Raw genomic sequence first — 15111 nt, 5'->3', positions numbered from 1 at the left:
ATGAAAACTAATAAATTATAAAATAAAGTGAAACTGACATTGACTACAGCAGGTGGTAGTAGCATTAGTGCATTACCTTGCTGAGCTGGTTTCAATTCCCCTTGTAGTAAAAGCTATTTGCAATAATTCAGTCTCGTTTCCTCTTCCAAAGTTAAGATCTATGTCTCATCTACTTGCGGCTCTAGAAATCCTTGTAACCTTTTAATAACGAACAGAACAAAACAAAACAAAAAAAAAAGGTGGGGGTGGAAACAAGCGTTATGAGAAAATATAGAACAAAATGTCAAGTGCCAAGTTAAGTGCATTACAATATAGAATATTGTCCCTTTATGTTCTAAGTTCAAATCCTTCCAGTTTCAGTATAATAAAATGCCAGACAGTGGTATAGTGGACTCAAGAGGTTACGAAGGTGATGAAAATGTTCTTATATACTCACTTGATATTATTTTCTCATATGTCATTTTGTAATGGAAGCTACACTTTAGTTTGTTATGGAAATGTATGTGTGTGTTCTTGAAATATTTACTATCTTGTTTCATTCAGTGGACTGTGGCCATGCTGGAACACATCTTTGAAGGGTTTTAGTTGAAAAAATTTATTCCAGTACTTATGTTTTTTTCTTGTTTTTGGTTTTATTTTTTTAATCTGGTACTTCCTCAACCCCATGGTTCTGCTTTCAGTCTTACTGTGCGACACCACGGGCAAATGTCTTCTGTTATAGCCTCTGGCCGATCAAAGCCTTGCGAGTGGTTTTAGTAGATGGAAACTGAAAGAAGCCCATTGTGTGTGTATATATTTATTGTGTGTGTGTGTGCATGCATGTGCCTTTGTGCCTGTGTTTGTCCTCCTTACCTGCTCAACAACCAGTGTTGGTGAGTTTACATCCCTGTAACTTAGTTTGGCAAAAGAGACTGATAGAATAAGGATCAGGTTTTATAAAAAAGAAAAAATCAAGTACTTGGGTTGATTTGTTCAACTAAAATTCAAGTTGGTGCTCCAGCATGGTCACTGTCTAATGACTGGAACATGTAAAAGAAATAAAAGGTAAAGAATATGACAAGCTTCCATGCAATTTCTGTCTACCGAATTCACTCACAGATAATTAATTTGCCTAGTGCTATAGAAGACACCTTTTCTAAGGTGGCACATGGTGGGACTGAACCTGAAACCATGTTGTTGATAAGCCAGCTTCTTAACCACTCAGCCTTATTTGAGAAGCAAAAGAAAACAAACTTCTGAAATAATCTTTTTAATACTATAATATTGTAATAGTATGGGAATTTTTGTGTCTATTTCTAGAACAGGGAAGAAAGCAAAAATGGAGCTTTCAGTTTTTAACCATCTCGTAATGTTTTTGCTCACCACCCCCTGCCATGTATTTTTCTCGATGGGATATGGGTTAAATGAGAATTTGAAGCAATGTTCTGTGGTTAGGTACCTTCCCTGTCATCAACATTTACCTGTTTTACTGGTTAGGCATTTTCTGTTCCAATAGTTGGCCATCTGTTGCTCAGTGTCACACAAAAATATGCTGAAAGTAAACAGGTGTGAGCATATATATACATACATATGCACACACACCCACAATCACTCACATGCACTCACATATGCACATATGCACACATACACTCACTCACTCACTCACATATGCACACATACACTCACTCACTCACATATGCACACATACACTCACTCACTCACATATGCACACATACACTCACTCACTCACATATGCACACATACACTCACTCACTCACATATGCACATATACACTCACTCACACACTCACTCACATATACACTCACTCACACAATGACACACACACACACACACACTCACATGCACACAATCACACACACTCGCATGCACACACTCACACACACACACACACACACACACACACTCGCATGCACACTTGCATGCACACATGTGCACACACACACACACACTTGCATGCACACATGTGCACACACACACACACACACACACACACACACACACACATGAACACGATGGGTTTCTGAATAGTTTCGGTCTACTAATTGCATGCACAGGCCATCGATCAGTGTGAGAGTATTAGTGAGCTGCAGACCAACTGTTACTGATCACTATACAATATTGGCCTACCACCAGTTTGAACGTTTTGAGTTCAGATATACTGCTACTGTTTCACTATGTATTTAGGTTGCACCCTTAATTCTGCACTTGAGTTCATAAAACTGTTGGAGATGGGGACACCAAATCCTCTGGTATCCAAGCAGGTGGACCCTGGCTGCCTTCAAACTGGAGCTATGTGTATATTTCTCTAGTCTTCCTACTAGTCTTTGGAGGCCCTTAAAAAAATTAAGGATTATGGGAGATGCCCCTCCCTTCTAGATGGTAAAAAAATAACATTTGGGGTTGATTGTGATAGAATAACATTCTCCCCCTTTTGTATAAGGTGTCACTGGTTCACAGGGAAATCAGTCTCGAATATGGCATAATGGTTAACCAGAAGTTATTATATTTGACTAAATTTTTGTTCACCATAGCCAGCTGTTATTTGAGTAATTAGGTAAAAAGTAGAGGATTTATGTAATTAGTATGTGAGAGTAATACCTGTAACTCTAATATTAAGACTGTTAATTACTAAATGAGTAATATAATTGATGAAGCTTCTGTGTATATATATATATATATATATATATATTATATATAATATATATATATATATATATATATGTATGTTAATGATGTCATTATCCGTCTACTGTCTATATCATCAACTTTTGGAGAACAATTGGATTGATCTATTAGTCTATCATATTAAAAGTGCTTGAAGGCTGAAAGGATTGACCTCTTCAAGAATATGTATACTTTTCTGTCTGTTCAAATTCAGATGCTTTTTTCCCTTTTTTGTTAACCATATTTCTCATGAAATATGCTGCCTTTGTGAAGGCTTGTGGCTTAGTGGTTAAGAGTAGGGTTGTGAGTTTGATTCCATGTGGCATGTTGTGTCTTTTGTGTCCTTGAGCAAGATACTTATTTCATGTTGCTCCAGTTCACTCCAAGTACAACTTCAAATGCAAGCTGTACTTGTACTGCCATGGGTCAGCCTTGTCACATTCTGTGTTGTGCTGAATCTCCTTGAGAATTAAGGGTATGCACATATGTGGAGTGCTTAGCCATTTGCATGTTAATTTCGTAAGCAGACTGTTCCGTTGATCAGAACTGCCATTTCAAGTTTAAGCACTGTTCTTTGTTTCAATTAATTTGTCAGTTAATTAATCTGGTGTTTGGAACATTAATTAACATAAAGTGATCTAAATTAAATCTTATCAAACTTGTAAAACAGGACGTTTGTATCATAGAACCAAAGGTGTTTTCAGGTGGGTTAAAGATTCTGTTTCGTTTTATTGTTGGTGCTCTTATTGCCAATTGCTGTTAACAAAAAATTCTGGTGATTTTTAAAAATTGTTGTATATTAAGTCCCTCTGTTGTTCTGAGATTCTTTTAAGAGAATGACTTGGGGAAGGTGGCAGGAAACATGCAAGAATTCTTGCTGTATCTTTTATTGTTTGTTTGTTTGTTTGTTTGTCATTCGACTGTGGCTATGCTGGGGCACTGCCTTGAAGAGTCTTTAGTTGAATTAACCCCTGTACTTTTTTTAAAGCCTAGTACTTATTTTGTCTGGTTATTTTGGTGAACCATTAAGTTAGGGGGATGTAAACAAACCAGCACCATTTGTCAAGTGGTGATGGGGGAACTGCGCACACGCGTGCACACACACACACAACGGGCTTCTTTTCTGTTTCTGTCCACTAAATCCACTCACAAGTCTTTAGTTGGCCTGAGGCTATAATTGAAGACACTTGCCCAAGGTGCCACGCTGTGGGACCGAACCTGGAACTGTGTTCTTGGGAAGCTAACTTCTGACTACACAGCCACATCTCTACCTTTGAAAACTTTGTGAAGCAACGCGAGAATATTTGATGTAGTAAGCCCCTAGAAACTGAAATTGAAATTACAACCATACTGATGGGAAAAATCATTTTATGACGAATTCTGATAAAAAAAAAAATAATAGAGAGCAAGGGAGACAACCTCGAAATGTTAATTAACATTTAATATAAAACACTTCTTTCTGAAGTGAGTCTAATCTTAAACAGTATGGGAACAATTCCAGACATATTCTGGTCTTCTTTGCTTTCCTCAACAAAATATAGTGTAGATATTAAAATGTATTCTTTAGCTTTGCTTAGTGTTTTGTTTTAAACTGTTTTACACTCATTTGTCTATGTTGACATGGATAGAGTTGTTTTATAGACATTTAAACTTTGTATACCCTGAGCAAGAAATGTTTCTAACGTGGATGTTTTTTGTCAGTGCTATTGTGTTTTCCAACTTACCTTTTTAAAAAGAAAAAAAAAGAGTTATGTACCTTGGCAGGGGATGTGTCATGCTGGTTTTGAAACTATAGCCCTTAACACTATTGAAGTTTATTCTGGCAGTTTTAGAAGCTAATGGAGCTTTTATGCAATTGTTGACCTGCCAGAAATAGCAGTAAGATCTTCCTCCTAATCATATTCTATCATTTTTGAAAGGGGAAACGTGCTATATAATGTAGTCGTCGATACACTCTACTGATAAAAAGACTAGTTGGCCATGATTAGAACACCTTTGATCATATAGGTCTGCTTGGGCTGGGCCCATGAAGGAGCCCACCACCACCATCATTATCTGATGGTTTTAACTAAGATTTGAATTCCTGTTCTTGTTAGTAAGTAGCCCAGCACATATTTTGCCTTAGCTTAAGTGAAAGCGTGATTGACCTTGCAACCCTTTCTAGGTGAGCATCCCTAATCCTGCAGGCTTGTAAGTGCTGGTACCACATAAAAAGCACCTGTGCCAGTGTTGCATAAAAGCACCCAGTATACTCTGTAAAGTGGTTGGTATTAGGAAGGGCATCCAGTCGTAGAAACCATGCCAAAACAGACATGGAACCTCAACAGCCCTTCAGCTAGTCAAATCTTCCCAGCCCATGCCAGCATGGAAAATGGATGTTAAATTATGATGATATATGAGGATAATATTGATGATGATGATGATGAATTTAGTGATGATGGTGATGATGAAGCTGTAACTTCTTAAATTGAAAAGCTCAGCATTGTTAAATACTCTTAAAGAATTACCTTTGTGATAATGTAATTTCGTTAATCATATAAAGAATTTGATCTCAGTTACTGCTTCGAGTGCCTCATTGTTATATATTTCTATCAGAAGGAAAAAAAAAAGGAAAAGCCATTTTGTGTAATTAACACAATAGTTAGTATTGATTAGATTGAGTTTAGCTTTAAGCTCTCCACATCAAGAATGAAAATAAATGTTAGCAGATCTGTCTTAACAACAACAGTTTGTAGAGTATAAATTGAAGTTGCTTGTTTTTGTTGTCTTAAAATAATAAGCAGCATAGCTGCAGTTGTAGTGAACCAGATTAAGGTTATGACTATGTGGTTAAGAATCTTGCCTTGTAACCATGTGGTTTGGGGTTCAGTCCCACTATACAGTGTCTTGGGCAACTGTCTTTTACTATATGCCTGGGCCAATCAATGTCTTGTGAATTTGATAGATGAAAGCTGTGTTGAAGCCCCTCTGTGTGTTTGTGTGTGTGTGTGTGTGTTGATTCTTTCTTACTGATTAACAACCGCTGCTGGTCTGTTGATGTTCCTATAGCCTAGCTGTTTAGCAACAGATACTGATGAAATAAGTACCAGATTTGTTCGACTAAAACCGCTTCAAAATGGTGCTCCAGCATGGCCACAATAAAATGACTGAAACAAATATGATTAAAGATACCAAAACAAAAAAAATTAAAAAATCAAGTGTAACCATTTTTATCTGGTAGTCAATAGCGTACACAAAGCTGCTTTACTCAAAGAGCTTCTCACTTTAAGATGATATGATGTGATTCAAGGAAGATTTGGTTGCTATTTCTTTGCATCTCCAGTGACGTCATGGAGACATCTGTTTAAATTTCCTTGTTTGGCTCGTCCAACTATCGCTAGATAAATGTGTAGGAACGGCTGTCCTAGAATTAATATAGATAGAAATAAGACTGTAATATCATCATTGAATATATCGGTCTTTTATTTGATTAGATCTGCAGATATTTATTCTTGAGCAGAAAAGAAAAATCAGATTAAAAAAATTTTTTTTTTAATGAGAATATCAAGAATTTGTAAGAAAATCTGATTTATTTAATCAAGGTAGAGGAATGTCTACTTCCCAACTTGGTGGTTCGTGTGGATGAAGGGAGATAACTCGTGAAGTGTTCGCTGGTATTTTACAAGTTATTTTTCTCGTTTCTTTTTTTATGAAAATGTAAACCTTATTTTTCTCGTTTATTTAATTGAAGAGCATTTAACGTGTGTATTTGTAAAACACGCATTCACACAATTTTCATTCATTTATTTGAAATTGAGGTTTCACTCGTATTGATTGCTTTTACACTCCAGCTTCTCTCAACACTCACCCACGCATTTGTATATGTGATTTCCAGGACATTTAACTTCTCAAAGCAGTATTGAAATTTTTTTCTAATTTAAAGATTAAAATGTCATTCTCTCAATTCCATTGATTTTTTTTTTTTTTAATATTTACATTTCAAATCTATGCAATCTGTAGATTATTGCCAAACGAATTTGTGGTTACAGTAAAATTTAAATATTTATCTTACATGTGGATGAATATTGATACTCCGGTTTTTTTTAGAATTATATATTTTTTTGTCTTTATTGTTTTACGTTAATGTCCCTTTTATTCTTAGTTTCATGGGCAGGATAGATTATTTACTATCTTATTATATTTTTGCAGTAAATGTTTTTAGACTTAAGCCACTAAGCCGTGGAGTAGGAGCAAGGCCTGTATTTTTCTTTTGTCAGGCGGAGGACTGTACAGCGGCACAATACAAATTTGGACTTGTAACCAGTGGTCAGCTATTTTACCTTCATAGCTTTTGGGGCAGGATAGTATTGTTCATGTGTTGTCTTCATCATCATTATTTAACATCTGTGTTTCCTTGCTGGCATAGATCAAACAGTTTAACAGGGTCCACTAGGCCGAAGGACTGCATCCTGCTCCAGTGTCTGCTTTGGCATGGTTTTTATGAGTGGATTCCCTTTCAACCAACCACTTTACAGTGTGTACGGCGTGTTTTTTTTTCATGCTATCAGCACTAGTGAGACCATCATACAGTTTACAAGACTATGAACCCCAAGGGGCAACTTTATGCTTGGATATGAAGGACAAAAGTTGGCTAAAAGTTTGAGGGAAGGGGCCTGAGCAGAACAAGTTTTTTGCTGTAATTTTAGAAGAGAGGGTAGGAAATGTTCAAGTGGAATATAGAGAAAGTTACAAAGTTCAGCATCAATCATGATCAATAACATTCCTGCCTTAATTGTCCCATCTTCAAGCACAGTCTACGATTACATTATCTATTGTGCCAGTCTAAAAACAAAAAAAAAAATAAATCTTTGGTCATAGGTCTGACCATGGCTGGTTTGGGGCTAAACAATAGCATCAACAACGATCCTTAGGCTCAGATTCATTGCCTGTGTATTTTATTCTCTTTCTTTAACTTTTCAACTAACACTGTTGATTTGCTGGCTACTCCACCCTTGATGCACTAACACCCCCCCCCCTTCACATTCAATACTGAATCACTTTTACCTATCAAATTCCTGAGTGGCATCTTATTTATTCCTCCTTTACATTCCACTACTTTTGTGCAGTTAAGATGTTCCAAATAATGACAGAAATGGGTCATATGGCTTCATTCACCAATTCCTTACTGCCACATCACACGTTTTTGAGGTTGGTGTCGTCATAGCCATCATCATTTCTGCATCCATCTCGCCATGCTTGCATGGGTTGGACAGGTCTACTGCACCACAGTCACTTGTTGCTGTCTCCTTTTGTAATTATCTTCCTGATATTCAGATTCTTGAGGTTCACCCCCACATGTATTTGTTGTTCCTTCCCTTCTGCAGGTTCCTTTTCTTTCCAATTTAATTGCTTTGCTCTTCTTTGCCCAATTCCCTCCATTCATGTGCAAAACATGTCAACACCAGTGCGTTCTTCTTTCCTTTTATCTTCCATTTTATCTATCAACTATTGTGCTCTGTTCACACTCATGCACTAATATTACACAACCAGTGGATCATACTTGCTTCATTTCTTTTCTGTATTCACACATCCTTCATGCCCGCTGCTTCATTAGACTTCATACATAAGCATCATACAATCTGCCCTTCATACATTGGGGGAGTCCCTTTGTTGCTAATAGAGGCAATAGCTCCCTGAACTTGTTTTCTGCTCCATTCTCATGCTGGTTGCTGTGTTTTAGAACACACAGCTCTCCTAAGGTCACATTGATAACATAAGCTATCAGCTTCTTCTAAGAAGCCTTTGGAGCACTTGAAAGAATTTATTTCCTGAGTACTCTTCTTGATAATTATCCCTAATGTATAGCATCTGCTGCATATGAAGTACTTCTCTTTCTGCCTTCCTATGATCCACTACATCTCTTGTGTACCCATAGCCTACCCAGGGTACACTTTATGGAATTCTTACCTACTCCTTTTACACTTATCAATCATGACCACTCCACAGATGGCAGTATTGATTTCTTGCATAGGCATTAGAGCAGAAATTAGTAGTGATAAGAACAGTTGTTTATATTTGACTGGTGTTTTACTTTATTGACCCTTAAAGGAGCCAACCTAGGTAGCATTTGAACTCAGAATATAAAGGCAGGCATAATGCTACTAAGCATTGTGCCAGGCGTGCTAATGATTCTGCCAGCTCACCACCTTAATAATAATAATAATGATAATAATAATGATTATGGTTTTTAATGTAGACACAAAACTACAAATTTGAAAGAGGTGGGTAGTTGATTAAATTGACCCTCGTAATTGCTTTGTATTTTCCTGATCCTGTTGTGTGTCAGTCTAATTCATCATCATCATCGTTTAACGTCCGTTCTCCATGCTAGCATGGGTTGGACGGTTCGACCGGGGATCTGGGAAGCCAGAAGGCTGCACCAGGCTCCAGTCTTATCTGGCAATGTTTCTACAGCTGGATGCCCTTCCTAACGCCAACCACTCCGTGAGTGTAGTGGGTGCTTTTTACGTGCCACCTGCACAGGTGCCAGGCGAGGCTGGCAACGGCCAGGGTCGAATTGGTGTATTTTATGTGCCACCAGCACGGAAGCCAGTCGAGGTGGCACTGGCATCGGCCACGAGTCGGATAGTGCTTTTTACGTACCACCAGACCAGGGATCCTGGCTGGTTCAATTCGATTTCGATTTCGCTTTCGCTTGCCCCAACATGTCTTCGCAAGCAAAGGGGGTTGGCATAGGTGCCTGTCGTCGGATGAGGTTCTATATTGACTTCGCTTGCCTCAACAGGTCTTGGTGTCCAAGGGAGGAAAGGCATTCATAAGTGGGCTGGGTCACTTGTCCTGCCTGGTCTTCTCACGTACAGCATATTCCAAAGGTCTCGGTCGCTGGTCATTTATAATAATTATAATAATAATAGAGGCATGTGGCTTAGTGGTTAGGGTGTTGAAGTCATGATTGTAAGGTTGTGGTTTTTATTCCTGGACCTGGCAATGCGTTGTGTTCTTGAGCAAAAACATTTCATTTCACGTTGCTCCAGTCCACTCAGCTGGCAAAAATGATTAATCCTGCAACGGACTGGTGTCCTGTCCAGGTGGGAAATTTCTACGCCACTGAAACTGGGAAACCAGCCCTTTTGAGCCTGGCATGGCTCGAGGAGGAACATTTATTTTTTTAATAATAATAATAATAATAATAGTAATAATAATTCTTTAAATTTTTTTCACCCGAGTTGATTATAAATTTCAGCAGTGGGATTGAACCAAAATTGTGGCAAATATAGTCCCCACACTGATTGTTTTAAAAATGATTCCAATTTTTTTTTTTGTTATTATTATTTTATTATTACACAAAATTGTCTTGGGCAGGATTTGAAACCAGAACATCACCAAATCATTGTCATTTTATCCTAGTCTGTAGTAGCCTTCATCGACTCTATTTCTATTTTCTATATAACAACGGAGCAACAGATGAGAAAGTTAGGTTGAAATGCCTTTAACACTTTTGTATAGGAGTTCAAAGTAGTTTACTAAAGAAAAGACGTTTTTTTAGCTTTCGTACTATTTTTATTTTTTCTTCTTCTTTGGAAAATAGCTTTAAAATGTCAGTTGAACCTATGCAACTTCTCTTTGTGTGTGAAATTATCTGTAAGATGTCAGCAACTCGTTTGTTCTAATATTGGTCTGGGAAAGGAAATTTGCAATTATTCATAGCATGCATGTGTGTTACATATAAATATTTCTTCTTTGGAACTGGACCTTGAAGTGTGTAAATGCTCTTAAATAACAGCTGGTAAATAATGAGTTAAAAAAAACCTTTTGGATAGAAAAGTTGAAGGGTGGCTGTGGCACATGAATCTACGTCTCTTAACCCTTTGGAGACAGGGCCTCAGTTAGGGTTTCAGTGCCAAGAGGATGGAGTCCTTTTCACAAGCCCTGCAGAGAGCGTGCATTTATTTTTTTTTTAAATTATAAAAATAAAGTAATTACTTTACATATAGGTGCAGGAGTAGCTGTGTGGTAAGTAGCTTGCCTACCAACCATATGGTTCTGGATTCATTCCCACTGCATGGCACCTTGGGCAAGTGTCTTCTACTATAGCCTCGGGTCGACCAAAACCTTGTGAGTGGATTTGGTAGACGGAAACTGAAAGAAGCTTGTCATATATATGTATATGTGTGTATATGTTTGTGTGTCGCTTGACACACAAACAGTCATTTGGCTGCAGTCATGCTGGAGCACCACCTTTGAGTCGAGCAAATCTACCCTAGGACTTATTCTTTGTAAGCCTAGTACTTATTCTATTGGTCTTTTTTGCCGAACCGCTAAACTACGGAGGACGTAAACACACTGGCATCAATTGTCAATCGATGTTGGGGGAGACAAACACAAACATACACACACACACACACACACACACACACACATATACGACGGGCTCCTTTCAGTTTCCATCTACCATATCTACTCACAAGGCTTTGGTTGGCCCGAGGTTATAGTAGAAGACACTTTCCCAAGGACTGAACCCAGAACCATATGGTTGGTAAGCAAGCTATTTACCACACAGCCACTCCTGCACCTATTTACTTTTCTTTCAAAACCTTGCTTACAAATATTAAAACATTTTTTTGTGGAAGTGACTATATGAAAGTAGTATATTTGATAAATCAGCTGTTGATACACCACTGTCTACTTCAGATCTCTCTGATGTTGGGTGGATAGGTCACAACCCTGATTTTTATCAAAATTTTTGGTAGAAAAAAGTGTGACCTATTCGTGAGTATATATAGTAGTTATTTTTTTCTAGTATGGACAAAGCTACAAACTTGTGTGTGAGAAAGAGAGAAGGAGGGAGAGAGTAGTAGTAGATTACATCAACTTTGCTCTTAACTGGTCCACTGTTCTGGACTGGTAGTTAATTAATCTTGAAGGGGTAAAAAGAAAAATTGACCTTGGTAACATTTGATCTCAGTACTGATAGCTGGAACAAATACCACAAGACTGTTCTCAATCAGGGTCTACATAACCCTTGGGGGCTCCATATAAGGTTTTGTTGGTAAAATTTATGTGCAATAAACTGGTTACATTTCTACAATGCACAAAATAGTTTGACTCTCTTTTTTATACAATTCCTAATAATATTTAATTATAAAAATAAAATAGGATCTTTTTTAACCATTGAATGGTTATGGAGGTCCATCTGAGTAAAATAGGAATCAAAGGGAGTACATGGGCAAAAACGTGGTAGAGAATCGCTGATCGCTGCTTTAGCAAATCTATCATTTCCCCCCTTATGTATGACTATTCTTGTTTCTTTATTGCCCACAAGGGGCTAAACATAGAGGGGACAAACAAGGACAAAGGGATTAAGTCAATTACATCGACCCCAGTGCGTAACTGGTACTTAATTTATCTACCCCGAAAGGATGAAAGGCAATGTCGACCTCGGCGGAATTTGAACTCGGGACATAACGGCAGACGAAATACTTCTAAGCTTTTCGCCTGGCGTGCTAATGTTTCTACCAGCTTGCCACCTATGTATGACTATTGGCACTGTTTGTGGTTGTCTCAAAATGAACAAATGTATTTGCTTGTTTCATGGCCAAATATTGAAATGACAGCATTGACATAAGGTCACAGAGTTATTGGAAGGGAGATAGGGAGGATAAGAGATGATTAAATTGGCTGGTATTTATCATTCCCATTATGAAGAAAAGCAAAGTTGACCCTGGTACAATTTGAATTCAAGAATGTAAAGGAATGTAGTAACTAAATATTTTATTTTAAAATAATTAAACTTTTTTTTAATAATGGTTCTCTAAATTTGAAACCATCTAAATAGCCAAATATATCTCCAGCACATCTGTGGTACTATACCCTCAAACTAAATCAAAATGGTACTGCATTTTACATTAATTTCCCATTTGGATGATCCACAACTCTCAAAAGACCCCCTTGAATGTAAGTTTTTTTTTTTCTTTTTTTCTAGCATGTTCCCCTACAGTTTTATAGCATCTGATGAATACCTGACTGCAGAAACGTTAGCATGCTGCTACGTTCTGAGTTCAAATTCTGCCGAGGTCGACTTTGCCTTTCATCCTTTCGGGGTCGATTAAATAAGTACCATTTACGCACTGGGTTTGATATAATCGACTCAATCCGTTTGTCTGTCCTTGTTTGTCTTCTCTGTGTTTAGTCCCTTGTGGATAGTAAAGAAATAGGTATTTCATCTGCCGCAACGTTCTGAGTTCAAATTCCTCTGAAGTTGACTTTGCTTTTCATCCTTTCGGGGTCGGTTAAATAAGTACCAGTTACTCACTGGGGTCGATATAATCAACTTAATCCGTCTGTCTGTCCTTGTTTGTCCCCTCTGTGTGTAGCCCCTTGTGGGCAATAAAGAAATAAGATTTTATCCATTCTCATGATATGTCATATCCTGCTAACGATTCGGTCAGAATCAGTAACACACCAGGCAAAATGCTTAGCAACATTTCATCCGTCTTAACGTTTTGAGTTCAAATTCTGCCAAGATTGACTTTGCCTTTCATCCTTTCGAGTATTGATAAAATAAGTATCATTTGACAACTGGGGTCGATGTAATCAACTTGCCCCTCTTCCACTAAATTGCTGGTCTTTTGCCAAAATTTGAAACCAAAGCTATCTTCTACTTGCTGAGTTATAATGGTACATTTGAGATGGCAAGGTAATGAGTATGCAAGGAGCTTTCTGTGAAAGTTTTCATACCGATATAGTGGTAGGGATGTGAATCACAGTTAAGGAGAAATTTGAGTGTTTGAGGAGGAAATTAGGGCGTGGATGTAAATTTTGAGTGGAAATTATAGAGACTTGTGTTATGTTTTTTTTTTTTTTCTGTTGCTCTGTGTGTGTGTCTGTTCAGGAGTGGGGAGCAATGACAACTTTTTTCTATAAATTTTACTGTTGTATACATTTTTGTTTTTTGTTAATTAATTGACTACTTGACTATGAGACATCTTAAGATAGATCCACTTGAGTTTTGGTTGAATCACTGACTTACTCTTTGTTCTTTATTCTCTTTGTTTTCAGTTTGATTTACAAGATACGAAGAGCAGCAATGGTACATTTGTCAACAACAAGAGACTTACCATGGGTTCTGATGAAAACCCTTCCAGAGAAATTTTCTCTGGAGACATTATACAATTTGGAGTTGAGGTAATGGAGAATAATAGAAGAGGGGAAAAAAGTAAGTAACTCTTGATTTTGCTATTGAGTTTTTGGACTGTTTGTTCGAATTTCATCTGAAGCTGGGTGATGATGAGGATGTAGTTATTTTTGGTATCCAAACTTTTGTTGTGAAACCCTTTTGTGAATTTAAAAAAAAAAAATCCTGGAACCCTTATCTATGTTTGCCGAACAACTCTTGCTTTCCAAATTGTTATATATCATTAAATGAGATAATTAGTTTTTTTTTTTTTTGTTAGAGAAGTAGACTATTTATTCATTTAAAAGAATATATAGCTTACTGTTTTGAAATAATGGTAAATACCTATATATATATATATATATATATATAAGGAAATACAGTCTTTTATTTTATTAAGACTATTTTGCGGAATATCAGAATTTTCCTTACAGAACTCTGCAAGTGTTTGGAACCCACTTCATGAAATATGTGTCTAATATGATATTGACCATTTATATAGCCATAAGTATTGTCCATTTAAATAAAGAAATTATATATTCATCAATGCGGTGTTGAGAGCACTCCTTTCATCATTTGACATTTACGTTTATATCATATATATATATATATAATATATATATATATATATATATGTATGTATTTGTTGATGAAACTTGTTTCTCTGTCTACTTACTTACCCTCTTTGTGATTTTAGTTAATGGAATAACTATAAAAATGAATCTTTTAAATTTAACTAAATTCTATATTTGTATGCAGCTGAAGATTGGTCTACATTTTAAAACTGATGTAATACTTGCATTGTTCAATTAAATGGAGTCACATGAAACAATCGTACTGCATTACCTCTGGATATCCTTGTTGCTTATTTTGATTATAATCACCCCATTTTGAATTATATGGATAATACCATATAATATGGTGCCTTTAACTTAAGTACCATATTCAACTGAATCTAAATTTTTACTGAACTTATATAAGTACCTGATAAGGCTTAGCAAGCATTCTACGAAATCAAAAATTTAAAATACAGTTTCCTTAAATTTCTTTTATTACTTTTATATTTCTGCCTTACAAACTGAAAAAGGAGCTTGACAAAAATAAATTAGATTAGCATAGAATAATGGTTTCATATTTTTTTAATAATTAAGATCTAAATTGTTAATATGAATGCGAAAGAGTTGAATAACTGTAAACCTAATTTTGGGACCACCTTGTGTGTGTGTGTGTGTATGTATATATATATATATATAATTTGATACTTTCATTTTTGT

General features: G+C 36.6%; 1 protein-coding gene across 9 annotated transcripts in view; it reads left to right on the top strand.

Moving 5' to 3' along the window:
• The window catches only part of LOC115220273 (sarcolemmal membrane-associated protein), a 185409-nt gene that overhangs the window by 78596 nt on the left and 91702 nt on the right, over positions 1 to 15111 (top strand). For 8 of the 9 annotated variants that reach the window (XM_036510151.1, XM_036510148.1, XM_036510150.1 and 5 more), the window contains one exon: positions 13723 to 13879. In XM_036510151.1, the coding sequence (XP_036366044.1) occupies positions 13723 to 13879 (157 nt within the window). Of the gene's footprint in view, positions 1 to 13722; positions 13884 to 15111 lie in introns of those variants that run through there. The other variant, XM_036510153.1, reaches the window with a different exon arrangement.

This window comes from Octopus sinensis, linkage group LG16 (genome assembly GCF_006345805.1).
Source record: "Octopus sinensis linkage group LG16, ASM634580v1, whole genome shotgun sequence".
NCBI classification, from domain to species: domain Eukaryota; kingdom Metazoa; phylum Mollusca; class Cephalopoda; order Octopoda; family Octopodidae; genus Octopus; species Octopus sinensis.
This window is presented reverse-complemented; position numbering and strand designations above follow the sequence as displayed.